Source organism: Lonchura striata, chromosome 11, assembly GCF_050655825.1.
Source record: "Lonchura striata isolate lonStrDom1 chromosome 11, ASM5065582v1, whole genome shotgun sequence".
Lineage (NCBI taxonomy): Eukaryota > Metazoa > Chordata > Aves > Passeriformes > Estrildidae > Lonchura > Lonchura striata.
The window spans coordinates 21,045,966-21,072,659 of record NC_140713.1 but is presented as its reverse complement, the minus strand read 5'-3'; the positions used below and the strand labels follow the sequence as shown (position 1 = coordinate 21,072,659).

The 26,694-nt window shown below is 41.6% G+C and overlaps 1 protein-coding gene across 1 annotated transcript; it reads right to left on the bottom strand.

Annotated features, from left to right (window-relative positions):
• Positions 1–1,306: 1,306 nt before the first annotated feature.
• Positions 1,307–13,420, bottom strand: HSD17B2 (hydroxysteroid 17-beta dehydrogenase 2). The gene is given in 6 exon segments (XM_021541045.3): positions 1,307–3,064; positions 3,066–3,388; positions 4,794–4,931; positions 7,416–7,601; positions 7,927–8,139; positions 13,134–13,420. Coding segments are annotated over 6 exon segments (1,155 nt in total). The 5' UTR covers positions 13,387–13,420; the 3' UTR covers positions 1,307–3,022.
• Positions 13,421–26,694: the final 13,274 nt, after the last annotated feature.

The window sequence follows — 26,694 nt, the reverse complement described above, 5'->3', positions numbered from 1 at the left end:
TTTGTGAAAAACATCCAACAGCATTTACTTCTTGGTCACAAACTTCATTCCAGAGGCTGGATCACAGGGACGTGTATAAAACATGCTCTTTAATAATGATTTCCATAGTTTATAACCCCTTTTTACTCTGTACGTGTTTGCAATATATACCCACTTGAGTACTGTGGGGCATTACATGATGTTTCAGTCTATTATTCATCATCCTTTTTTAGGACCACAGCCAATTTCCTCAGTTTCTCAGATGGTTTTCCTCACACCATGGGCATTTTTTTAAAAAAGATCTTATCTTTGAAAATAGGCCCAAATCATAAGAATTAATTTCGGGTTTTTAATAGAATAGTTTCCACTGCTAGAACTCAGCATCCTCTCTTCCCACTCCCCATATATTTTTCCATCAGATCAGCCTTTATGGCATAGGACCATAACACCCAGACATTTATCCTCAATAACATCCTGGCCACAAACACCTACAATTTATTCTGCAGTTTTGCCACACTCACAGTTGGGATTATTTGCAATGCAAGCCATTAGCAAAAGAAATTTCGTTCTAATACTACAGCCCATTAAATGACACATAATTCAATAATGTGTTACAACAGAATTATCTTTAAAACACAAAGTAAGATCCCTGTAGGAACAAAACAATAGCAATCTTTGATATCGCAATTATTAGAGACCTGCTAAAATATCTTTGTACTTAGGTGAAGAAACATAAAATGACTATTTAGAATAGAAATTTCCCAGGAAATAAATGGTTTTTTTTAAAAAATGAAGTAAAATCTTCCAAGTAAATGCCTAATTTAATATGTCTGCAATGTACAAGATAATATTCCTATTAGGAAAGTCAATGGGAGAAAGAAAAATTATATTTTATAACCACAGCCAAATAACAAAGCAACAATTAAAGATTGTTATGGAGATTGCTAGGCAAAGCAGCTGACTGACTGCTAAGACAAATTTCGGTTGTATAGTGTGCATAAGGGAAAAATTTACACCCAAATTGGGTGTGAAGGGAAAAAACAGCCACGATGGAGATGGAGATAGGCTCCCTGCAGCAAGCTCCCCAGCCTGGGGCAGCCAAAACTGCCAGGCTGCCACCCAGCACAGCCCAGCTCCACACTCACCTTTCCTCCCAGCTCCCTTTGAGCCAACTGGGACCACATCCTGCCCAAACCAGGGCACCAGCTGCCATTTGTCCCTTTTCCCTGGAAAAGCTCCCCACCCCTTCCCCCTCAGTGGGAACAGGGCAGGGGATGTAGCACTGAGCCCCAAAAAGGGTGAGACAAGACAAAGAGTCACAACCATCTGGTTACTAAATATTGTATTGTTTTATTACACATTTTTGCTGACATATTAAAAAAAAAATGAAGGAAATAGATAAAGGAAGAAATTGGGAGAGAGAAAAACAGTCTCAGATTTCCCGAGTTCAAAACACTTAGTGCACTTCCTCCAAGAAAAGCAGAACTCTGCAACCAGGGCACTGATACAAACCCAGCAGGTGATAAACCTCAGTGGCAAAAGCAGCTTTTGTGACAAAATGTTCAGGGCAGGAGGGTTCCCCCACTGGAACACAGATTGAAAGGATGGCCCCAGCCCTCTGAGCATCCTCTGAGCATCTACAGGAGCCTGGCATTGATGTGACAGACACAGGGCAGTGAGGAACAAATACCATAGTTGCAAATTTAGGGATTTTGTCCACTTGGGTGCAACAGCACATCACACAAGTAGGGTTATGACAGAAAAGTTAGAAGTTGCTCATGAAGGAAAGGAAAAAAGTGTGGCTACATTTAGAGCTCAGAATGTGAGCACTTTCAGTTTTTCATCACTGGAAAAGAAATGCATCTTGTCAAAGACAGGACACATGGGCAAACCATGGGACTTGAGGGGATGAGGATTTCTTTCAAAGTATCACAGCCTTTCAAAGCCCAAGGATGTGACAGACAATGCAAAAAGGGAATAAGGCAGGAAAAATACAGGTGAGCTGCCCAACCACTTGCCATTGGCGAGTGGAGGGAGGGCACCTGGTGCTCCTGGAATGAAATTAGGGAAGGGGGGTGACCTCACTCTATCAGAAGTTGGGCACTGGACTCCAGCAATGTCACATGAAGATTGACTGATCTTGGACAAGTGAGCACAAACTCCCCCCCAAAGCAGGAGACACAAGAAGGTATCAGAAGTGAACAAAAACATGAATTCTCTGTAAACCCAGATTTGAGTAAGGAATTGTAAAAAAAGCAGAAGTTATATTAGAGTTTACTAACAATTAAATTAGATAAGCACAGGCATATACAGACAATGCACAGAATGACCCAGACAGACCTAAATTAGCAGCTGATACACGCACTATGACTATTTTTAGTACTGTAGGAAGGAAATTATCTCTTCATAAAGATCTTGATCTGTTTTCATTCATTCCCCTACCCCCAGCCAATTTATGTTGCTTATTCTACCAAAGAGAACACATTACAAACATTAAAACTATACATTGAAACTGAATGCATACATTACAAAACTTGGGGGGGGGAAAGGACAATCATTTCTCAGGTTCAACAACTGAACAAAAACACCAAACCCCAAACATATTAGGCTGAAGCTGTAGAGAGAAATACCTGCATTACACAGTTTTAACTCTCTTCAACAATAGGAAAATATTTACTCTTTTTGCAAGATTTAAGGTTGCTGACTCTCTAGGAGTTTTTGTTTTGCTTTAACAAAATATGTTCTGCATCTTTTGTGTGTTGGTGATGCCTTTAGAAGCAGACAGGAACTATATAATTTCATTAGGTACCTTAAACAGAAAGCGGGATACAAAAACAACAGGAGAACACTGAAATTCCTCAAAAAATGCCCCATCTGGGAATAGCTTTCTATTTATGTTTATCCACTCCTTTTCCCAAACACAACTCTTAGCACAAAGATTTAATGTTAATGCAACTTAACGAAGACAGCACAAAAAGCAGCAGTGTCTGTACAGAACTCTTCCCAGCTACCTCATCCAGTGAGATAAACACCAGTGGACACTTCAGAGGCTCCTGCTTTCATCTCCTGATGCTCTCAGCTCCTGATGCTCTCAGCTCAGAGCCAGCCCTCAGCACCTTGCTAATGAAGAAGTCGTAGAACCAGAGGGGGAAGCAGCAGAAGATGCAGAGCAGGACGTAGGCTCCCTTGCCAGGGGTGTAGAGGCCCTGGGGTCTCCTGGCCAGCAGAGCATGCAGGACAGAGCCCAGCACGGGGGACAGGTCGGGGGCACAGTGGGAGGGCAGCTGGAGGAGGTAATTCCTCAGCCCCAGGAAATATTCCTCTCCATAGGCCTGCCTGGTGTCTGCAGGGACGTTCTCCATCAGCTCCTTCTCCTGCTTGTCCCAATGCTCTGCTGTGCCTTCGATACCTGCAGGAGCAACATCACAGGAGAGCAAGTGGCTTTGGGGCTGGATTTGAAAGGAATAAATCTGTAATTAATAGTCAGAGTTGATCTAAACTGGGGCAGTGAAGAACAAACACCACAGCTGGTCAGCAGCCAGTGCTTTTAGCTGGAAGAGGAGGAAAGGCATGAGTGTTTTGTGCTACACAAAAAGCACAAAGTTCATGCCCCATTTGGCTCCCTGCTCTACCTAAAAATGCTCTCTCACAGCCAAATCAGCATTTTTTCTTTCCCCCTCCTCCCCACTTTCTCATTCTGTGCCAATTCATTTTGTGGAGGTTTCCAATCAGTATTTATTATAAACAACTGAGGACAGGCAAACTAAGATGAACAGGATTCACTTGGGTTGGCCAAGTGCTAAGCTGCCCTTTCACAGGAGACATTAGTATTTCAATACTCATTTCCTGAAGGATTAGTATTCTATTAAGACAGATTTAAAACTGTAATCTATTTGTTCACCCTATCTTCATAATGTAGGAATGAAAGCAGGGGCTTCTCCAATGGAATTATTGCCTAGCTACCAAAACTTATGCATTGCAAATAAAGAAAAATCTTTTAAAAAATATTTAAGTCTCAAATCCCAGGACTAAGTTTTACCTATAAACCTGAGAACAGCTAAGAAGGGCCCTGAAGGTGAAGCCTCAGGCAGGTTCCACTGATCACACAAAGTCAGAGCCCAGAGCCTCCCAGGGCCCTTCCCAGGAGAGAAGCATTCAGGGAAGCAGCATTTTATGAAAAAGGCCAATTTGATTTACATTGACATAAAAAATGCTCTGGGCAGGCATGGGGTGCAGTGAGGGCATGTGCAGCAGGAGATGAGTCTGGAACCTGGACAGGCTCTGCAAAAAGTGCTCAGTTGAAGGAGGAGGAGAATTTGGAACAGAAAGCAGCAGGAGCACATAGGGAAGGAGTGGAGAGGAAAGATCAGAGGATACCGACAGCAAGCAAGCAGGATGACAGGTATTGCTGCAGATCCTGCCAAGCAAGACACAGCAGCTCAATAAAGAGAGTGCTGATATTGAGGAAGGGAGGAGTGATGGGGACCTGAAGCTCCCAAGCAGGACAAGTGAGCCACAACATTGAAACAGTGCAGCTCTGTTCATCAGCTCCAACAAAGCTGGAAGGCTTTGTTCAGGCACTAACTGAATGCTGCCCAGTCTCAAAGCTCTGCCCAGGAGAGGGGAGGCAGGCAGTGTGCAGAGCTGGAGGGAGCATCTCTCACAAAAAACACTGAGCTTCATTTCCATAACCCACATAAAGAATGGGAAAATACATCCGACCCCTGAGAATCACTCGGGGCTCTGTTTGTGGCTGCTGAACTACAGGGAAAGAGAAAAGGCAGAAAGAACAACCCAAAATGTCAAGCACCAACCTGTTCTGAAGCCTGATGGATGAATTGCCATGACTTTAATGCCCCATTTGGAAAGCTCTTGCCTCATTACTCCAGAAAACATGGACAGAGCTGCTTTGGATGCCCCGTACGCAGCGTACCTCGGTAGTGGAATGCCTCCTGCAGGAGCAATAGAAACCTGATCAACCTCAACAGTGGCTCTTCCCAGCCTTTATTTTCATGATTTAGAAGGCAGATTATAGCACAACCAAAATTATGCCTCTCTCCCTAAGGTTAAAGACAAGTCAGTGAGGAAACCACTTCTTGCTAGAGGTTAAAAAAGAGTGAAAGTTGTAAATGAACAGTTGCTTACAGAAGTTACACTCAGTAACACCTTGTAGGGCATAAAAAGTATACTGGACTGCATTTAAAGGTAAAAACTGATGGAAGTTATGACTTGGTTTGAGAAACACAGAATTATTTAGTTCATATAAATAGTGAAGTAGGAGTTTTATACTCCTGTTCTTGTCACTTCAATCTCCTGTAATAAACCACAGTTAGAACAGGGTAAGCAATCTCAGTTCTAGCTTTATAAAACCAACTGTCTTTCCTGTTCTTTCCAGAAAGGCCAGAAGAAATAATGCAAGAGTGGGGAAACCTTCTGGGGACAAACCAAAGGTGGAATCACATGCCATGAGTGACTGGACTCCCTGAGACCCAGCATAGAGGCAGATCCTCTGCCTATAGTTATATCCCATCTTTTTCAATCCCAGAAACATTTGTTCAGATGGGAAAGCTAAGAGAACATCCAGTACATTTACAAAAGCAAGCTTCCAGAAAACAGCATCTTCCAAATGCAGAGACTTCCTCTGTCCCAAAAACTGTCAGATTGTCACTTCTTCAGTGCTAGAAAAATACAAACATGCTTTGATTTGAGAATCTTCTTCAGCCCTCTCACTTTCCCCACAAGGTTGGTGTTGTCAGCACACAGGTTTAAGATCATCACAGCCACCACAGGCTGTGCTGGGAGCAGGGAGGAGGGAACAGAATGAACAATCCTTGCCTTGAGACACATCCCTCCTTCTCCTGCCTGCATGGGCACATCCTGCCTCTGTTTCACATGCTACACCTTCATCTCAATGTGCCCGAGTACTTTAAAGGAAAATACCTCAGATACAGGGAGATTTTTCAGGTAAGCCACTGGTGCTACTGGGTATTGTACTGGGATGACCAAGGAGCTGTTTACACAGAGCCATTCCCTTAAAGAAGTCAGGTCAATTATATGTTAATTATTCTTCTGTATGCATCTGAATAAGCTGAATTGGTTTGAGCCAATTGAATCACATACTTTCCCCTCTGAGGTCAGGCTAACCTGAGCCCAGTTAAATGAGCCCTACACAGACAGGAACAGATTCAGCACAATGAGACCTCACTAACTTCTCCATTAATGTTTTACCAAAGGACCCCCAGACCCTGAGTTAAGAGGAAACTCTTCACCCAAACCAGCCTGTGTGCAACAACATCTCTGCAGACAGCTGGAATTTAAGCAGGGTCATGATCAGCCCCTGTAAGGGCACACTACTCAGCACAGGGATAAATGCATTTATTCCTTCAAGGAAGTTCAGGGATTCTCACAAGGAATTAAGACACCTGCCCCACAGCACCCACAGTGAGAGCTTCACTTGGGTGCACAGAGGAAACAGGGCTCTGACCTCAGAGCAGCAGAGAGGTTCTTCTGATAATTCAGTCCTGGTTTCTCAGAGTATCATCAATAAACCGTGCACACAGACATGCAGATACAGAGCCTAGTTGGGATTTTAAAGAGAAAACAATGCCAGATAGGAATTGCCTGATAGCCACACTGCAGCCACACCTCAGCATAAGGGGAACACCTACACAGAGTCACCCCACCAAAGCAGCAGCATTCAGGGGGACTCTGGCTATGCAGAAGGGCAAAGAAAAATGTGGGGAACACATGAGCAAATCCCTAAGAGCTCTAACTCCAAAATACTTTCTAGCAGCATGACCTCCTGCTTCTAGCAGGTCTCATTTTCAAAGGAGCATTCTTGCTCCTCAGCTGTTGGCTACCAGATACTGCATTACTGTATTACATTAGTTCCTACATCTTAGCATCTCAGCTGTCCTCCTAGAATTGAAGGTCATGTTATGAAGACATGCATATATATCAAAATTTATGGGGAAAGAAATGAAAAGCATGTTAAAATCCAAAACCTTTTTAAAAAGTTTTTCATGGCAAAATACCACTTTGCTAATAAGTTAGGCCTAAGTACTTGTAAGACATCCAAAATATTTTTAGAGAAATATAGACACACAACTCCCAAGTTATCAACAGATATCACGAACTGAGATTTCTGCCTGAACATGTTATAGAAATACCTGTGCTGTACCAGCCATCTTTATGGAAGCTCACAATGTTATCTCTCACAGCATCTAGAACACAAGATCTGAATCCTATTGGGATTTTTGTCACAGCATATTTTAGCCACATTAAACTCTTATTTAAAGGCTGTTTTCTGGGAGTAGTGTCCCAAACTAAAGAAAAACCTGGATTTATTATCTTAACACTTATTCCCTGGATATACTGACAGACACCTTCCTTGGCACTTGCCCCAGGGCTTGATGTGGTGCTGTGGCCCAGCTCACCTGCCATGCTGGACATGTTCACCAGCCTCCCCTGCGACTTCCGGAGCAACGGCAAGAAGGTCTTGGACACCTCCACAGCCCCAAAGAAATTCACCTCCATGCAGTGCCTGTAGGTGCTCATGGGGAGCAGCTCCCCATCAGCAGGGAAGCCCAGGATTCCTGCGTTGTTCACGACACCCCAGAGCCCTGGGAAGAGGAGAAAGCACAAGGCTGCAACACAGCAGGAGAACAACTCCATAAGGATTACACCAGTGAGCTGGATGATGACTCAAGACCAAAGCAGAGATGATCTGCAGCTTCAGATGCACATCCCCCCACTCCTTGGCCAGTCACTACCATCTTCCCATATCCCACAAAACAGAAGTCATGGATGGAAATGCCCTGACTGCCCAAGACTTCACCCTGGAAATGTCCTACACCTAAGCCATGGTGCAGCCAACAGTGAGGAGATGCACCTGCTCAGCTGCTACATCAGGACTTCCATTGTAAAGAGGGGAGAAAAAAGCTGTACCTGCATTTTGCACCTTCTCTGAGACTGTCAGGTAGGCTTCCTGGACCTGAGTGGTGTTGGTGATGTCCAGCTGCAGGACAGAGAGTCTCTGGGAACAGGAGCGCCGCAGCTCCTCAGCTCCAGGGCCATCCTGGTTCAAAACCCCAGCAAACACAACAAAACCCAAGCTGTCCAGGTATTTAGCCAGTGCATGTCCAATCCCAGTGTCACTTCCTGAAAGCATCAAAAAATATGGAAAGTAGGTCTGTCCTACACCATCATTAAAAAAAATATAATAAAATAAATACACGCATTGGAAAGCCATGCCAATATAAACAAAAATATGATGACAAAGTCCCTGAAATACATATGTCAGTAGAAAGAAAGGTTCAGACCTGAAGTTTGAGGAGCTGGACCTTTAAATGTTCCTCAGAGATTGACAGGTCATGTTCTCCTGACTCAGAGCTGGTGGAATCAGCTCACTTTGCCACTGACAGATGCTCTGACTTTATACATAGAGAAGAAATAAAACCATACTTTGGTTTTATACAAATATTCAGACCGAAACCTGATAACAAAAGCATGAAAGAAAAAAAACAAACAGGAAAAAAAACCCACCACACTAATGTTTTCATTTGAAGTCTCCAATGGGCAAAGCCATTACAGGGCTTTCAGATTCAAATTCTTGGGTTCTATTTCTACCTTCCAGAAAGTAGGATTATTTCATTCACACATCTACCACACAAGATCCCTCAGATAAGCACTTTTTATTACAGACTGTAACCAAGCCAAAACGATGCAACTGTTGCTTTACCTGCAAAGCATTCCAATGATTTCAGAACCTAAGAATTTTTCCAAATGACATTTTTGTGCTAAGTCAGCTACTGAATTCATGCAAATTTACATCAGAATTTTTCTTATCCTCTCCATCCTCTTCCACACTTATTCCCAACCTTTGTCTAGATAAAGGAATGACCTGCAGGTAGCACTATTAGAGCAAACAAACAATGCTCTTTGGGATCACAATTGTGTAGTTCTTCCCATCAGGCAATAGTGAAAATAATTTGATTCACAAGTCTCTTCCTGTGACAGAGTATTTTGCTGCTGCTGCAGACTAAAAGACAGAAGGGTTTGGGTTGGAAAGGATCTGGAAGATCATCTCATTCCAACCCCCTGACATGGGCAGGGACACCTTCCACTATCCCAGGTGGCTCCAAGCCCTGTCCAACCTGGCCTTGGACAATTCCAGGGATCCAGGGGCAGCCTGGGCAACCTGTGCCAGGGCCTCACCACCCTCACAGGGAAGAATTTCTTCCTAATACCTGATCCAGACCTGCTGTCTTTCAGTTTGAAGCCGTTCCCCCTTGTCCTGTCACTTCATGCCCTTGTCACCAGATCTCTTGGAGCCCCTGGAAGGGCCGCCAAGGTCTCCCCAAAGCCATCCCAGCTCTCTTCATCTATTCACAGGAGAGGTGTTGCAAGTCCTCTGATCATTTTTGTAGCCTTCTCTGGACTCACTTCAGCAGGCCCACAGCAGAACCCCCCCTCCCCTGCAGCCCACGTGTTTTTGGAAGGAGATCAGGACACATTTGGATGTCTGGGCTGCCAGCACATGGTCCTGGGTCACATTCAGCTTCTCATCAACCAACACCTCCAAATATTTTAAGTTAAAATTAAGTGTTTTCTCTCAATTTTTAAAATTCTGGTTTCCATTCTTCCCACCTGCAGTGAAACTTACTCCATAATAAAGAAACACATCACCCATGTCCCCACCAAGCCTCCCAGAGCAGTGACACAGGAGTGACAGGGAAGGAGTTCATAGGGGCTGTGCTTCAGGAGCTTTGCAAAGGACAAATTAGGAGTGTAATAAATTAATAAAAGTTTTTACACTGTAAAGCATCAGCCTGTTTCACAATACTGCACCAGATCCTCCACTGTGACTACAGCAGAGAAAGGTCCTGGGTGCTGCTGTGCACTGGGATCCAGCATCTCCTGCAGTGACAATTTACTACATCAATGTTCAGTTCCCAAACCCTGGAAATCTGAATGTGAGACAAAGGACTGGAACTCTTGCCAGATATTTTACTATTTTCTTGTTTGTGGAAGAGCTGCAATACTTCCTATTAACCCTACTATAAAATTCCAAGGGTTTCTTGGTGTGATTTTGGCACACCAAGAAAGGCATCAGAGTTATTCACAAGTCTGCTCCTACATTCAAAGTATGTTGTCAATAGAATTAGATTGCTAAAGAGACCCCTCATAAGCATGTTAGATCCTCTTTTCTGGATTCTGTCTTTTAACTGAGGCTTTAGTCCTGACTGGTGAAAAATGTTAATTCCAGGTGGCTTGAAGAAAACACGTACTAAATGTCTGGATCAAACAGTGCATCTTGAAAAAAGTAGAAAATAATTGCTCATGCTCTACTTAATTCCTAGGAAGAAAAAAAAAAATCAGCTTTTTGGCATTTTTGAAGTCTGCAATTTGCTGAAGATGCACCAGAACACTACAAATATCACATTAACCTTCTCCAGTCCCAACCTGACTGAATAAACCTACATTCTCTGAATTCCTAAAGAGCCATGAAGAGGCCTGCAAATATCCCGGACACTACAGATTTCTAAGTTTGGGGATGGGGTGATTTCCCTTCTTTCTCTTTCAGTGAAAAATCCTACTTTTAGATCAAATCCTTCTTCTTTCATCATTTCCAGAAAGTCCACAGCCACAGCTATATATTACCCAAGTTTTACAATGCAGCTTTAACTTGAAAATAGGCAGAATAGAATGCAACTTCAACTTGGGATGGGCACAGCAATTCCAAGAAAGCAATAAAAGTTGTTTTGATCATTGCCTGATGCTGGGTTTGTCCCTGGCTTTTTTTATTCCAAAACAAATATGATTTGAGTTTCAGATTTGTTATTGAAGTCCAGACTCTTCCAACTCCTAGAATTCAAAGAGTCTCCACAGGGAAAAAAAAAAAAAAAAAAAAAAAAAAAAAAAAAAGAAGATAATTGCTTTCCAATCCCACTCTTGCTTCTACCCCAAAAATATTTTGTGGGTTATGAGAAGACTTATTTTACAGAAAGCAGTCACTACTGACTGTGACTGATCCATTACTGAGAATTTACAATTAACTCATGCCAAACATGCACCAAATCACTCCCAAAGAATGGAAAGACCAAATTAACTGGAGAAATTCATCCCAATGCACACAGACTAACCAGAGACAGAATTTCACAACTCCTGTTACTTCAGGTTGTAATTTAATTTTTAAGGAAGGTGGCTTTTGCATTTACCGCTAAAGTGTTTGCATGCCAGGAACTTCTTTTTAAGAATATTGGAGCTCTTGCTTCCACCCAGAGGATCCACAGCAGTTTCTGCAATGGCTTTTGAGCCTGCTCAAATACCCAGTTATCCATGTGAAAAAGCATTTTGACCACTGGGCACAGTTCTTCCCTTTTGCTGGTACTCCAGTGAACTGCTGGCTTAAATAAATAATGCAGAGCAGCACTGGTACAAGGAACATCCAAAGGGGACCAGAACAACCCATGACAGAATCCAGGAGAGCAGCAGAGCTTGCTCCAAACTCTGGCCAAAGGCTCTCAAGGAATACCTGGCAGGTGCTCAGACACAGCCACATTCCTCAGCCCTGCAGGGCTGAAAGGCAGAGGGGAAATGAAAAGATAATTAAAATCACTGCTTTCCAACAGTGCCTGCATGAGGTCTTGTCTAAACTGGAGAAAATGACACCAAAATCTACTTTAAAGGCACCTTGCACCTGCAAATGAACAGGGCCATACATCCTGTAGTTGGTATGGGGAAAAATACCACAATCAGAGCAATTTAATCAAAACAGGTTGAGTAAAACTTCTGTTTCAGTTGATGGAGGGTTTGATGGACTGCATAGGACTCCAATAAAGTCAAAGAAGAGCCTCCTCAAATTAGTCAGCTATCAGAGATGTCCAAACTTGCATTTCTTCAAGACAGTTGCAGCACAGGTACAAGGAAAGAACATTCCCTTACTGGACTTTACCCAAATGCTCCTAACTCCCTTATATTGCTCTAATTCAGACTCCAGAGCAGATGAGCTCCCAGAGAGTGCTTTATCCTGAAGATTTGCAGTCTTACAAGGAGCAACGAGATGCCCAAGTGCAAGCACATCCCCTGAGTCTGCAGGGGTGGGGAAGGATTGCTCCCTATTCCCCACACCAATATCCATCTTCACCTGACACACCTGCAGGGAGAAACCCAGCTTGCAGATAAACTGCAAGGGGAGCTCTTGCTTCTGATCTTGTCCTCTCTCAACTTTTATTTTTAATCCCTGTATTAAAGCTTGCTAGGCAAATCTAAATTATTTCCAGGTGTCTCTATAAAACAAAATGAAATTCTGCTAGAAATTGCTATATATAAACCAAAGCAACTTAATTCAGCATTCCAGTGGGGAAGAAAACCACAGAAAATAAAACAAAACCCAGCAAATTAAGAGTGCAAAAAGCAGTCAGCAGGCACTCCAGTTTAAAGGTTTGATTAACACAAATAAGCAACATCTAAATAAACAATACCTAAAGTTTTAGAGGAAACAGGAGAAAAGCCATAAAACTACAAAAATGCCATCCCTGCAAAATAAAAGTGGGGTTTGAGTAGATCAGAGTGGTAATAGAGACTGAATTAATTAGCTCTGAACTTTCTCTGCTAGTGAATTACTCCCTCCTAAATGATTTCACAGACGGTTTCAAAGAGATGGCACCAAACCAGTGTCTTGAAATATGTGCATGATAGACACAGTGTATGTACACACACACACCCCCAAAAGACAACTGCACATCCATAACCAGCACAACTAATTCAAGCAAACAAAAGTAATGTATGAATGTAGTGTTCTGAGGGCTCCCGGGAATTACTGCCTCTTCTGAAAAATTAGACCATCATAAGTATTATGCTTCTTGCACCAGTTAATTTCACAAGTATGTCTAAAAAGCTACTTGTAAAGATTAAATGAGACACTAAAAAATAATAGCATCTATTAAGATGCTTTTCTACTTAATTTTAGAGCACTTATTTACCTGGGTGGGGGGGTAAATCTCTGGCAAAGCAAACAAAACAAGCAGCAAAAAAAGAAAAGGATAAAAAGAACTCTCGCAAGCATGCACTAACCCGAGGACAAGAAGTTTTCCAGCCCACTCGTGCTACGAAGAGCAGGCTTTGGTAGTCTGCGCTTGGGCACAGCTCACCTGTGACGAGCACGGCTCGGTCCCGCACGGGCAGCAGGTCGCGGTGCCCGCCGTGCCCCGGGCACACGGAGCGCAGCAGCCACACGGCCGCCAGCACCCCCAGCCCCTCGCCGGCCCCCAGCGCGGCCACGCACAGCACGGCGGGCAGGAGGCTGCAGAGCAGCGCCTTCGCCCTGCCCAGCGGGCTCCTCGGGGCCAGGGGCACCCCGAAAAGGCCGGTGACACCCGAGCGGAGCCAGCCCGGGGGCAGCATCGCCAGCGGCGCTCGCCCCACGCCGGCCGGGTGGGAGCAGGCATTGCTGAATGCAGGGTGTGTTATATAGGAGCAGGGGGTGGGGCAGAGAAAGGGGGCTCTGTTTAAAGGTTTGACATAATCTCACTTACCCTTGGCATCAGCAAGGAGCAGGAGCCTTCCTTTCCTTACCTTTCATTCTTTCTGCCTGACAGCTCCACCTTCTGAACAATGTGCTGGCTGGATAATGATTGACAGCACCAGGAATGGACATGATGTAGCAGGCACTGGCTCCAGGAAAATATTAACTGCTCTTTATTTTTTTTTTTTTCACATCTTTAAAGTACACTTTCCTAGACAGTGAGAAAAGGAGCAGTTTCTTTTATGAGGAATAGTTGGGCTTTCCTGCTTAAAAAACTTAGGGTGTAGTTTCAGTGGAACTAGTTTTTGATGGGCAATGACAAAAATTAGTCAGGCCACGGTTCTTTAATCTCTGGAACACAAACTAGCTTGGGCTTTATCACATATAGATAACCCTCCTCTTTCAATAAAAAGCCCCAAATTACCTTCTCTGCTTTAGTGCCCACCTTTGCCTATTTACCTACTCCACACTTAGCAAACACCTACAGTAAATTGACATTCAGAGGGTGCTGGGAGGCTGGGAACAGATGATGGCTGGTTTGCCATGGGGGCACTTTGTTAGGTGAACAAAAGTAGCACACCTGAGATCGAGTCTTCAGCTAACCTCCAGTGATGACATTCACCTTGGGATTGGCAGGAGTCACCGGCTTGATAGACACAGCAAGTTGTGTGTGGGGAAAAAGTAATCAATCAATTATGTTAAAGAGATTTAATACCTACTGTGCTGTGTTCTGGAAGTTATTTAAACAATTAAAAAAAAATTAAAAGCCAGCCAGCCAAAGGGATTGAGATACAAATTAGCCATGCATATTTAACCCCGTTTAAAATTCCCTGGTGACTGAGTTGAGAGACAAGCCTCCCTTCCACAGACACAGCGACCATGATGTAGCTGGTTTTCTAAGACAACGTGGTGCTGATCTATCTGATTTCAGACATGGAAAATTGAAGCACCTGGTGCAAACCTGACATGAAACAGAGCACGTTCCCATTTCATTATGCCTTTGGGGGTTTAAGGGATTATAAATCTGTTGAATATACATTTTTCCAGCCAGTGAAAATTTTTATATAAATACCTCTGCAGGTAGTTTACATCAGAGATTAAGTCCTTTTCTTAAAGGAACATCACCCTCAAGGCCTGCCCTTCATTCATTACTCTTGTGAACACTCATCCACCCATCCTCCCACCAGTGCATAAAGAGAAAAATATTTTCACTTCTCTTTGCCATTTGCTGCTTCTGCTTTTATTACCATGCTGTTCTTGAGGTCAGCTATACCTTGCTGTCCATCAAGGCATCTTCTTAAATATCTTCCTGGAGAATTTTGCTCTCTCCGTTATTGGTCTTTGTCACACGACTTAGATGATCACAAATGTGCATGAGCTCTCACACTTGAGTGTACAGAGAAATGGAGTTTTCCATAGTGGATTGAGGGGCAGAAATGAGCACCTCCAGCCTGATGTTTGCCCTGACTCCCCTCATCCTGTGGGGACGAGGCAGAGGTGGGCAAGGGGCCACGCTGGGATGGCCACCATGCCTGGTTGCTGCAGAGCAAGCTCCATGAGATTCCCCCTCTGCTCCAGGCTCCCCTACCACATCTCCCACTGAAATGTGGTTTGTCGTGCACAGCCCCTCCCTCAGACCCAGCTGGCAGGGTGAGGAATATTTGGAAAGCGGGGGGGGGGACATGCATTCCTTATACACTCACCCACTGTGGTGCACAGACACACCACCTGTCTGCACCCACACCCCTGCAGAACAGCTGAGGGGACCGATCAATGCTCAGTTTATAATTTTTATATCAAATACAATCACTGAAGGCATCTTTTAATGAGAAGTTGACCATGTGTTCAGCCAGGTGGGTGAATTTAATTCTGTGTAAATGTGTAGATCATACACACCAGAAAGAAAGTTATGATCCAAAACTGGCTGAAAAATGCTAGCGTGGAGTACCCACTTCACAAAGCCTCTGCACTTCTCTAACACCAGCAATGACAGATTGCTGCTTGAGGATTTTTCAACACAATTTTGCCACAAGACAACTTTTATCATCCTGTGCCAACTACTCATCTTGAAAAAATACCTACTTTTCTCTTTATGCTTTTGAGATGTCTCCAGCTCTAAAAGCTGTACAGTAACCCAGGATTGCCATTGAGTTTGCATTATTTCCTGTTTCTTTATGCCCTGCTTACTCATGCTATAAATATACACCATTATCTCACCTTCTTCTTATAGTTTCCTGCAAAAAGGAAGGCTCCTCCAAATTGTCAGGATTTTACATCACCATGACATCTGTGTTACAATGAGAACGGATTTAAGTTAATTCATGTGGGGCTAAGTTAACCCTACCCTTGCCAGGACAGTTCTTTCTTCCAAGAGAAGAGGGATGGCTTTTCAGAGCCACCTCACAATAACTCAGTGCCCTGTCCTTTTATACCATGGCAAGTACAGAGTCTGGACCCTGATTCCAGAGTCAGTCCATGCCAGTGGCAAACAGCAGCAGAGAAATGATCCTGAGCATCCTCCTGGCAGCTGTGCCATTGCTGGCCCTCACTGAGCATTTTGTGTCTGCTCCTGGGGCCTTTGCAGATCTCACATGTGCCCTACCATCTAAATCTCTTTATGATACATGGTGACTGTGGATAGTCAATTATTCAATGGCAAAAGAAGATGGTTTTCCTAGAGAACAATCACTCCATGGTATTCAGCAGCATGAACAGCCAGTCTCTAAGAATTCAGTTTGTCTTCCTTCAAATCCCACAGTCACAGCACCTTTCACCTGCTGCAATATTCCTGCAGAACACTGTCCCCAGAACACAGCAAGGACACCCCTTCAGTGTGTGGGACCTTTATCACAAACATCAAATTGCTGACTCTACCCTCCCATTCTTGAGGCTGAATCACTTCTTCACAGACATTCACTTACTTCCTCCCCATTTGTTCAAGATTTCGTCCTGTCATACTGTGCTGGTTTTATGTTTTTCAGCATGACGTATGCAGCCTGTGCTTTTGATTGCTGTTCTTAACATTAAAAAAAAAAAAGGGCAGAAGGAAGGTTCAGGTTCCCCAGTTCCTTTGAAATATGGTGAAGCTGAGCCTCATCACAACTTCTTTAAAATACACCACTGTGGTAGGCACATTTTTTTTTCTTTCAAAATTTTTCATAGAGGAGCACAGAGAGAAGAAAGAGAAAACAATTTCTATTTCTGCTCCTTGTTTTTCCTATGTGGAATGTGTTTGGAGAATTGTTTACCTGGGGTGAGTGCTTGATTGGATTCTGATAAGGATTGTTTGAGCCTGATGGCCAATCTAACCCACCTGGGGCTGGACTCTCAGGAGAAGGTCATGAGTTGTGAGTTAGATGTGATAGTTAGAAAGTAGGTATGTAGTTTTACTATCTCCTTTATATATTAATCTATTATAGCATAGTTACAATAAAGAAATTTTTCAGCCTTCTGAACTGAAGTCAGACATCATCATTTCTTCCCACCAGGTTCACCTGCATTTACAACACACCACCAAGGTCTTTCCTGGTTTTTCCTTGGTAATGAGTTATCTTCTGTCTTTGCTTTTCATGGCTCCCTTTTGAGTTCAGTGTTTTTCCTGATGTTTATCATTTTTTTAAGCCTCTCTGACTTTCCAGCATAGTAGAAGCTTCCAGTTCAACCACAAGGTTTTCAGGCGTGTCTCCGTTACCTCATCCTGCATTGTTTTTCAATTCTTTGGCACTTTTCCCATGGGTTTTCTTTGCACTTTCCAATTATTTACTAGTCAGTATTTTTTCTTTTCAACACTTTCCCTTCAGCCAGAAGTACCATGTGTCATATCCAATAGCTGCTGTCCCAACTGGATACAAGTGATATTCTTCTGTCCCAAGTGGAACATCAATTACACTGTCTAGAAGCATGAAGCACTTTTTCTATGCTTCCAATCTCTGTTTCAGCTTTCTCTGCTAGTCAGAGATTTGTTTTTCATTTCAGGTTATAATTTCCCACAGAACTCTTCAATTTACTGTTTTGTTGTGCCTGCTGATTCAGGATTTTTCAGCTGTGGCTCCTGAGAGCTCCTGCTCCCTGAGCTTCTTGTTCTTTCCTGGCTTGCATCAGGGCTCTGCATTTCAGGTTCTGATGTGAGGTTCTGCTATACAAGGTTTTTCCCAGTAAATAATTTCAGCATAAAACAGGTTGGAATCTGTTTCAACAAATGAGTCATTAAACAAGACAGAAACAATATTTTAGGGATTAAGTACGTATAGGACCTGTAGGGAAAAAAAGTTACTTTTATTGCTGCAGCTTCTGAGAGAATACAAACACCTTCACACATTTGTATTTTGGTGAATTTAATGTCTATATGAACACTTGTCAGGATGTCAGTCCTGGATGCAGAAACTGTTGAACTTCCATAAACAAAATTCATTTGGGCAAACAGATTTTCCTCTTATAAATTCTGTAGAGCTCCTGTACGAAGGTTGAAATAATCCTCTTCTTTCAGCCTGTCCTCTGTTCATGCACTGAGCTTGAAGCATGTGAATTGTCCCAGTGAAGACAACAAAACCATTACTCTGCCTAAAGCTGGAAATGCAGCCAAGTACCTTTATGAATTAAGATCTCTGAACTCACAGGAATAAACTGAATTAAAGCAAAAAAGGATTATGTACAAGTGAAAATAAAGCTGTGCAACCCCTCCTTTGTCTTATTTAATAGACCCTTAGGGAAAATAATTCCTGTCAAATAAAGTGTATATCTATTAAAGAAAGCTGCTGGAGATTTTGTTTTTAGAAATATAATAATGGTAAATATTGTAAATTCAGAGATAGACAATAGATCCTGAAGATCATCCCTTGACAGTGAACAAAAAACTGTAGCCCATCATTCCTCAAAATTCAGTACTAACAGAAGACAATAATAATAACAACAGCAACAATAACAACCATTTCCTCAGCTAAATCTCCTGTTATTTTCTCAAATGGAAAAAAAGAACCTCAGAGTGAAGAATGTCTGTACTGATGACAAATTTGGACCTGTAAATTAAGCCAAGGGCTGTAAGATCAGCCTCAGTATTTACAAGAACCCTACTCACCCTTTGTAAATTTCTTGCAATAGACAAAACATCAGAGAAATCATTAAAACTATGAGCACTCCTTTGTATTTGCAAGGGAGGTTTTCCCCCTGAACTCTCCAGACATCCATGTGTCTCTGGGCTTCCAGGAAGAGCTAAAAGAGGATTTCACTTTTTCCAAAATAAGTAATTTTTATCAACCCAATTGTGATTATTTTCCAAGAAGAGGAGAGAATCAGAAAACCTAAAGGCAATTAGACACTCCTTGGGAAGTAAGCCAAGAATCATCTCCAGGTTATCCTCATGAGAAATTACACTTGCTTGCCTTTTTTCTGTCATCCAGTAACATGAACCAGTTTTCAGAGAACCATCCATGAGAGAAGAAAAGATTCCATTTTATCTTAGTGCACTTCTCTGACAGCACAGACCGTTCCCTAAAATTTCCTCTGGTATATTCAGAGTAACATCCCAGCCCTGCCTAGGACAGAGCACAGCATAGTGCTGCCTCAATAAATGAGAAATAAAGATATAAGCTGTACTCTGAACAGGAAGTTTAGTTTGTTTTTCCAACTAGATTTTCATTATATCTCCCTTCCCTTCTCTGCAGCTTTGCCTCTCTGAAGTTAATGGCAGCATCTCAGCATCTCTGTGCTTAGAACACAAAGGATTTCTGCAGTTTCATAGCCCACAGCCTAATCATTTCTTTGCAGGTGCTTCCTAAAAAGCAAATGCAGCTTTGCCTGCCTTACTTCTGATGCTCTGCCCTAACCACAAGTCATACCAACCATATCTACATCAGATAAAAACCACACTTTTCATCATCTTTCTGTAACTGTTCCTCCTGCCTGTCTTCAAACATTGCCAGGTTGGAGACACATCTGGTTTACATCCAGCCTTTTCCATTACACCTTAATATCAGACCACAAAATGTTTTAAAATATTTAGGTATTACCTATGCAAAAGTCACATAATTTTGGTGCAATTAAATTAATGAATAGCAATGTAAATATAGAAGTAAACCCAGAAAATCAGGCAAGCGTGGTTATCAAAAGTCTGATTAAAGCATGTGTGGACAAACAGAAACTCTCTCAAAGAGCCACTTCAAAGTAGGGAGGGATTTACAACATCACCAGCATAACCTGTCACTCACTGTAGATAGTGACATTAAAAATGAATCACACACAACTTAGAGCCCCAGAAGATGTCTGAGCTTTGAGCATGGATTCTGCAAAAGGGATGAAAGAAAATGGGTGGTAGCACCTTCCCGTTGTCATTTGGGTTATTAACTACACGCATCTGCCACGTGCCTTCCCCCCACCTGCAAACTCTTAAAAACATCTCCACCTCTCAGCAGGGGAATTTGCTTATTTTTAGATTTTCCTCAGAGTTACATCAGCCAGCTTTTGAAATGAAAAACGAGCCATGATTCAAAAAGCATTAAGCAATCAGCCATGACAAAGTGTCACCTGCCCCCAGCGCTCTCTGTTTGCTGTCACTTGAAGGACAAGCCCCTCACTTCCAAAGGCTGCAGCCATGTATTCTTCCTGTTGAGGAATTGTGACCTCACTCTGTGTGTAAGCAAGGGCCTAAATTATTGCTGTGATTGAATGCTATGTACTGGATGTCCCCAGTTTCCCCTTCAGCGCTGAGATCTGAAGGACGTTCCCATTCCTGGCGGTTTTCAGCTGTTTTTGTGCTTCAGTTGCATTCAAACGTTGTCAGGAATGACTCGGTGACAGATGATCCTGCCACGGAGCAGGGGGACCAACAACCCCTCAAGGTCCCTTTCAGGATCTGGGGGGGTTTGATGGTTCTGTGGCAGGCAGCATTTTAGTTAAATGGTGTTTCTCCTCTAGGCAATCCACTGACTGTGGAAAATCTGTGTATTCAATGTAATTTTTTGGTTGCTTTGCTTCCCTTTATTACATTGTCCATCTTAAACATTTTTTATCATTCAGTAACCTTTACCCTGACTCAAAAACTGTTTGGATGTAAGCAAATTTAATCCCATTAAAATCACCATGACTATCCACTCATAAAACTATAGAGATGATTTAACAGGTTGCTGAATGACAGTCCTGAGACTCATTAGGCCTAAATGTCCCCCGAGAGCCCAAACTCACAGACACTTATGCACATTCTTAAAAATAAACACAGATATTCACATGCAAGTAAAGAAAGAAATATTCACAGCTATGTTTTTAAACATGCACACCTGCAAAATTAGAGCCTGCCTAAATACCTTCCCCACCTGGATTTGAGATATGATAACTGATTCATGCAAATAAACCTACACCATAAAACTATTTATTTCTACTTTCCAGGTGACACAACTAGCAAGTGCAACTTTAAAGTGAACTTCTCCAACTTCTAAAGTCAGTATTAAAATATTGTCAGGCTCCAGGTGGAGGTCATTCCCAAACAGGCACAGATTCTATGGGGATTAGTCTGTGCAGACACTTCAAAATAATCATCCCCTGTAAGAGATCCCTTCCTGAGCTGTGCAGAGCTCATAACTTGTTTTATTAATAGTGTAAATTATTGCTTCACTTTTATTTTTTCATTTTAAAACTGTTTTTAACAATATATATGACAGCCTGAGGGCAAACGTCTCTCTTGGAGGCATGCAAACTTTGCTGGAATCACTAAGGGTTAGGCAGGCGTAGCTTCAAAGGCAGATTTGGGACCTATAACATTAATTCATCCACCAAATGGAGCTCCAAAATCCATTAAGGAAAAATAACTAGTAACCATCTGTCTTTATTCATCAGGCTGAAAGCAGTTAATCAAACCTAGTGGACGTTTTTACTTTCTTCTTTCTCTCTCAACAGCTTTGAACACAGATGCAGCCTTTCCATAATTAAGTTGAGCATTGTAGCTCCTAGACAGATTAATTCTAGAGAGCTTGTCAAAAATGTCAGATGGCAGACAGGTTCTGTGTCTTGTCCCTGGAATTTTTATATTTATATCTACATATATGGGTAGAACACATATATTAAAATTAATAACCCTTTATAATTCTTATCCCATTCTCTATAATGTGGTAGAGCTTTTTTCTCTCTGTTAGGGATGCAAGTCAGGACAGAACCTCAGCAGTGAACAAATGTCTCCAGGAACTGAGCTGAAATATGGGATGCAAATGGGGAAATACTTTTGCTCACCACTGAACCACACTTTTAACTGAAGGGCAAAAAATTCTGTAAACACATTGATAGTGTTCTGAAACAACATAAAGGTGTCCAAGATTACAGGAATTCTATTATAACAGGCTGGAATATCATTAAATAGCTCATGCCTAAGAGCTATTCCAGGCACATGCTCTCAGGAAAGTTCTCAGACAGTTTCTATCAATTTTAAAAGAATACACACAAGCATCCAAGGAGGCTTTTAGTTCTCAATTACTTTTAACAATGAGCTCATATGGGGGGTTGATTCCCTTTTTCTGAGTTCTAACATTTTAAAGCAGAGAGCATATCCAATTCTTAAGGATTTTATGTTACCTGTTAAATATTATGTTTTTTCAATTTAAGTCTATAGTCAAATTTATGGACTGAAGCTAGAATTTAAAAGACCCTAGGAGTAATTTTTGCTCCCTTCAAACTGGGTTTTTAAAGAAAGTAAAAGATCATATCAAATACATCTTCATGCTGATAAAATAAGTATTTCAATGACATTTAAAAGTTCAAAGTTTAAAAGTTCTTACCATTATAACTGGTTACAAAGAAGAGGCAGTTACTGTTACATTTCATAAAATAATGCAGCTTGAAAATGAGATGTGCCAAATAATTAGAGATGGTCCCAGAGAAAGCCACTCAATGACTGCAGCAGAGAGACAGGTGAGAAGGTTTTCCAAGCAGCCATTAAAACTGAACCCCAGGAAGTACTGAGGCAAATCAGTAGATATTGATCAAACTTAATTAGAAAAATTCAAACTAAATAAAAAAAATTATATGGAGTATGTTTGTATCCTTAGGGGTATCATTTTCCCCTCATATGTTTAGCTGCTGATAACTGATTAATCCTCAATCTTCTGTCCCCACAGTTATATTGAAAATGGCAAATGGAAATGAGGCACCCACCTACATATGGAAAAGTGGGAAAGAATTAAATACCTCTAGATACCAGACTCTACAGCAGAAAATAGAGAAGAAAGAGATATTTTGAAGAAAAACTCTGTTGTTACAATCTCCCTTTCAATGGCACTTCTTTCCACCAGAATATTTAACTACTTAGCTGCCATAAAGGCTCCAAGATGTGAATACCATTCCCACAGAACACATCAATGAACTGAAGCAGCGAGTTCATATTTTATTTAATGAAAAATCCCAGCTAAGAACTCCTGGATTGTGGCTCTCAGTTCTGTGCTCAAACACTCAGGGATCATCCTGATGGGAAATGCTCTTGGAGCACACATAGGCTACACCCCATCAAATAACACTTCATAGACATCACAACAAAGGTCAGCTGACAATTGTGTTAGAGATGCTGATACAGAATTTCTCTGGAGAATGAGAAAAAGTAGGAAGATGGCCAGCTGAGAAAATCCAAAGTGGGCAGTGGAGACTGGAAGAGCTCATCAGAAAGGTGTCAGCATCTCTCTGAACCAGAGAGAAGTGTAAGAAATGTCTAAATATGAACATATGTGAATGGGCAGATACAGGTGCAGAAAAAATTGCTTTTACAAAGACAAGGAAAGAATATATTATTAATCCATGGGAATCATGCCAAAAACATGAATAAAAATATTGTATTAAGATTTTGCCCATGGCTAACTAACTATGACACACCTGGCCTCAGTGTTGTGATTCACAAAGTGTTTCTTACAAACAAGATAATCCTCTTCTATCTACTTAACTGATGTTATCATCCTCACTTGGTGCATGTTTGTTATCAGAAACAAAATTTCAGCATTGATAAATCCAAGAACAATTACTGAAGATAAATAAACTAAATTCTAAAAATGACAGGAGTTTTAAATTCTGAAGGTGAGACTCTTCCTACTCTTTTGAAGGCGCAGATCGTTCAAACTTGATCCAACTTGCCAACAAAACAAGTCTCAAATCCAAGATCTTCAGTGAGGCACAGCCTGTGCCTGCATTGCAGCAGAGGCACATTGAGCTGGAATTTATGGACAAAGCAGCAGTGAGATGCTAATCCAAGCAAGGCTCCCACCGAGTGCTGTTCTGCAGAATTGCTACAGGCTCAGTCCTGAATACAGCCGCAGTTTCACAATTCTGGGAGGATTCTTTGCACCTCACTCTCACCTCTTCTATCACCTACCACCTTTCACACATTTTCCTTGCTCCGAGTCCAGCTGGAAGGAGCTGAGGGAGACCCTGCCACTCACTGTATCCCTCCTGAGAACAGAAGTTCCATGAAAAACTCTGGATTTAACCAACAGAGGTCAGAGAGGAGATACCTCACAGATGGAAAAAGTACAAAGCTGAGTCTCAGATGAGTATTTTTAAGGGCTAAGAACCATAGAACCATTTAGGTTGGAAAAGACCCCCTAGGATCATCAGATTCATGACAGGAATTGGTAACACTGGAGCCTTTAAAACTGGAACTTTACACTCTGTGAAATTCTGTGAGCGTGTTAAACAGTTACTGCAACCTCATGAGGCTAAAGCACAATCCAGCCTTGTACACACCTGCACAAACAGGAATACATTCATCAAATCATCCATGAATGTAAAGCTCCAAGTTTACAGCAATGCAAGACACAAAATAAAGAGGGAAATAAAGACTTCTAATTATTTTCATCCAACAGTTATTATTATACAATATTGTTTTTCATCCAGCAATTATTTTCATCCATTCTTCTGAATGCCATCATATGCTTGGGTTTGTGCTGCTATAAATACGTCCTTTTGTAATCCCTAAAGTCTCTAAAGTGCCAAAGAACACAGAAAGCTTTTATAAAATCAGTATTTACAGTAAGGGATCTTGAAGACTTAGATGAATGGTGTTAAAGGTTTACATTTGATACCTCACCTGCAAGAGAACAGTTCAACTACTAAAAGAGTCAAAATTGGACAGCTCCATCACCCAGAGACTTCAGAGAGTGCAGCTGGAATACAACAGTCATAACTCAAAGGCTGCAGATGCAGCAAAGAACAGGCACCAGAGGAAAAAAATTACTCTGACGATTTTTCTTAAGAGTGCTGTTGTGAAGCCTTCAGCATGAGACACAAAACAAGCTCCAGCTATTTCATGTGAACTATACTCTGTAGTACTCACATACATATGTTTGATTTAGCTTTAGTTTATAACACTAAATATTTCTCTATTTATTCCATAAAGGAAGAAAGTAAATTAAAAGTTTGTAACATACAGCACCTTCACCCCAAGATATCAATGATGATAATCACTTCAGCTGTTATGGCCAGAAGCACCAGGCAGTCAACTTGTTCAAGAAATTCAGCAACCCAAATAATCTAATAATTCTAATTTGAAGAAGTCTAAATTATGGAACTCAATGTAATACTGCACCAAGACTACCTAGGAAAACTGGATTTGGAGGCAGTAGATGTTAACTGAGACCCCTTTTTAAAGTGTAAGCTACAGGAGATGGAGCCCTGCCTCCTTGTTCAGCCCTGCTTGGACTGCTTTTTTTATACCAGAGATAATGAGGGAGTTTCCAACTAAAATGGGAAGAATGACTGTAGCCTGATCTCACAAGGGACATCCCAAATTTTAAATTCTCTTCAAGTTAATAAACTTCAGGACACCAGGGGAAGCCCATAATGAACAAAACCCTTGCTGACATGACAGAAGCAGTGTGACACATTTGCACACAAGACACAGGGAGTTTGGCTGCACAAAATATATTCTTACTGACACCTCCAAACTCTGAGTCATTCTGGTTTCTTAATTATAATTATGGAAGGCATTTTCTTCATAAACAGATAAAACATGATGGGAGGTGGGATGGTTCTGCCTGATAAGCTAATAATGTGCATGCTGTTGAAGTGTGATTAACTGCTTGCTTGAGTTGATGCCTGTTCCTAGCACAAATTACCTTTATTTGTGGCAGAAGGGAAAGGAGCCAGGACCAAATACAAGAAACACAAATGGTGAAATCTGCTGGTTTGGCCATTAAAAATATGGCACTGAAGGGATTCTCAGTGGCCACCCAAACTGCTCTCACAGGCTTTCCCAGAGCAATTTTAAAAATAGCAAAGGAGCTCAGGAAATGTAAAGTCAAACACTTGGGGAAAGAACTGCACCAGAAAATGTTTTCTCGTGGAAAGTGTTAAAACAACAACTGCTAAACCAGGCCTTCTTTGCTACATTTTTTTTTTTTTTTGGTAACTGGAAGATTATGTATTCAACTTGAGAAATCTTCATTATACAAGAAAGCCAATTACTAGAACATGTTGTTCCTCTAAGTCATCGAGAAGAATATTTCAGCTTATGTGTTTGATGTTTGATTCTTCCATGATCTTATGATGAATGAAGAATTAAGCTGATGTATGACTGGAATTAATCCAAGGTTTTCCACTGGCACAAATTCTGTTTCCATGGGCTGGATACTCTCTGAAAGACATTGAAGCAGCACTTCAAATGCAAAGCTCCTTCAGAACTGTTTTACCATAGGAATCAAAGAAAAAATCAGATATTTCAATACCCTCGTTATTCAGATCCTGCTTCTCCTTCAAGAGATGCAAAAAATCAAAATTAGTTAAAACCAGATGCTGCACCCACAAATTCTGCCACAAAGAGTAAAAATTAGGAGCAAGAATAGCTTGCAGTAAATTATTGAAGCTATAGCATACCTCCAGTTGAACAGATCCCACCTTCTTTGTGTTATCATTCCAGGATAAAACATGTCCAAATAAGGCTGTTGAACAGAAGAAAAATGCATGTTGTAACTATCTCATCTTTGTAACATCAGCAATTTTCCCCCCATTTTAGAGTTACTGGATTTATTTTGTTTTGACTAAGTGCTTTGAACCTTCCAAATTTTTGGTTCTGAACAAATCCCTTTTAAAGGAAAGCTCAGGTTTGTGTCAGAATCTCTTATCTTGAATTAGCTCAGAACAGAGTCACACATCAGGCCATGATAAAATGCTTATGAATTCTGAATTCTGTAATCATTAGTTTCATGGAACAGAATAAATCAGTACCAAAG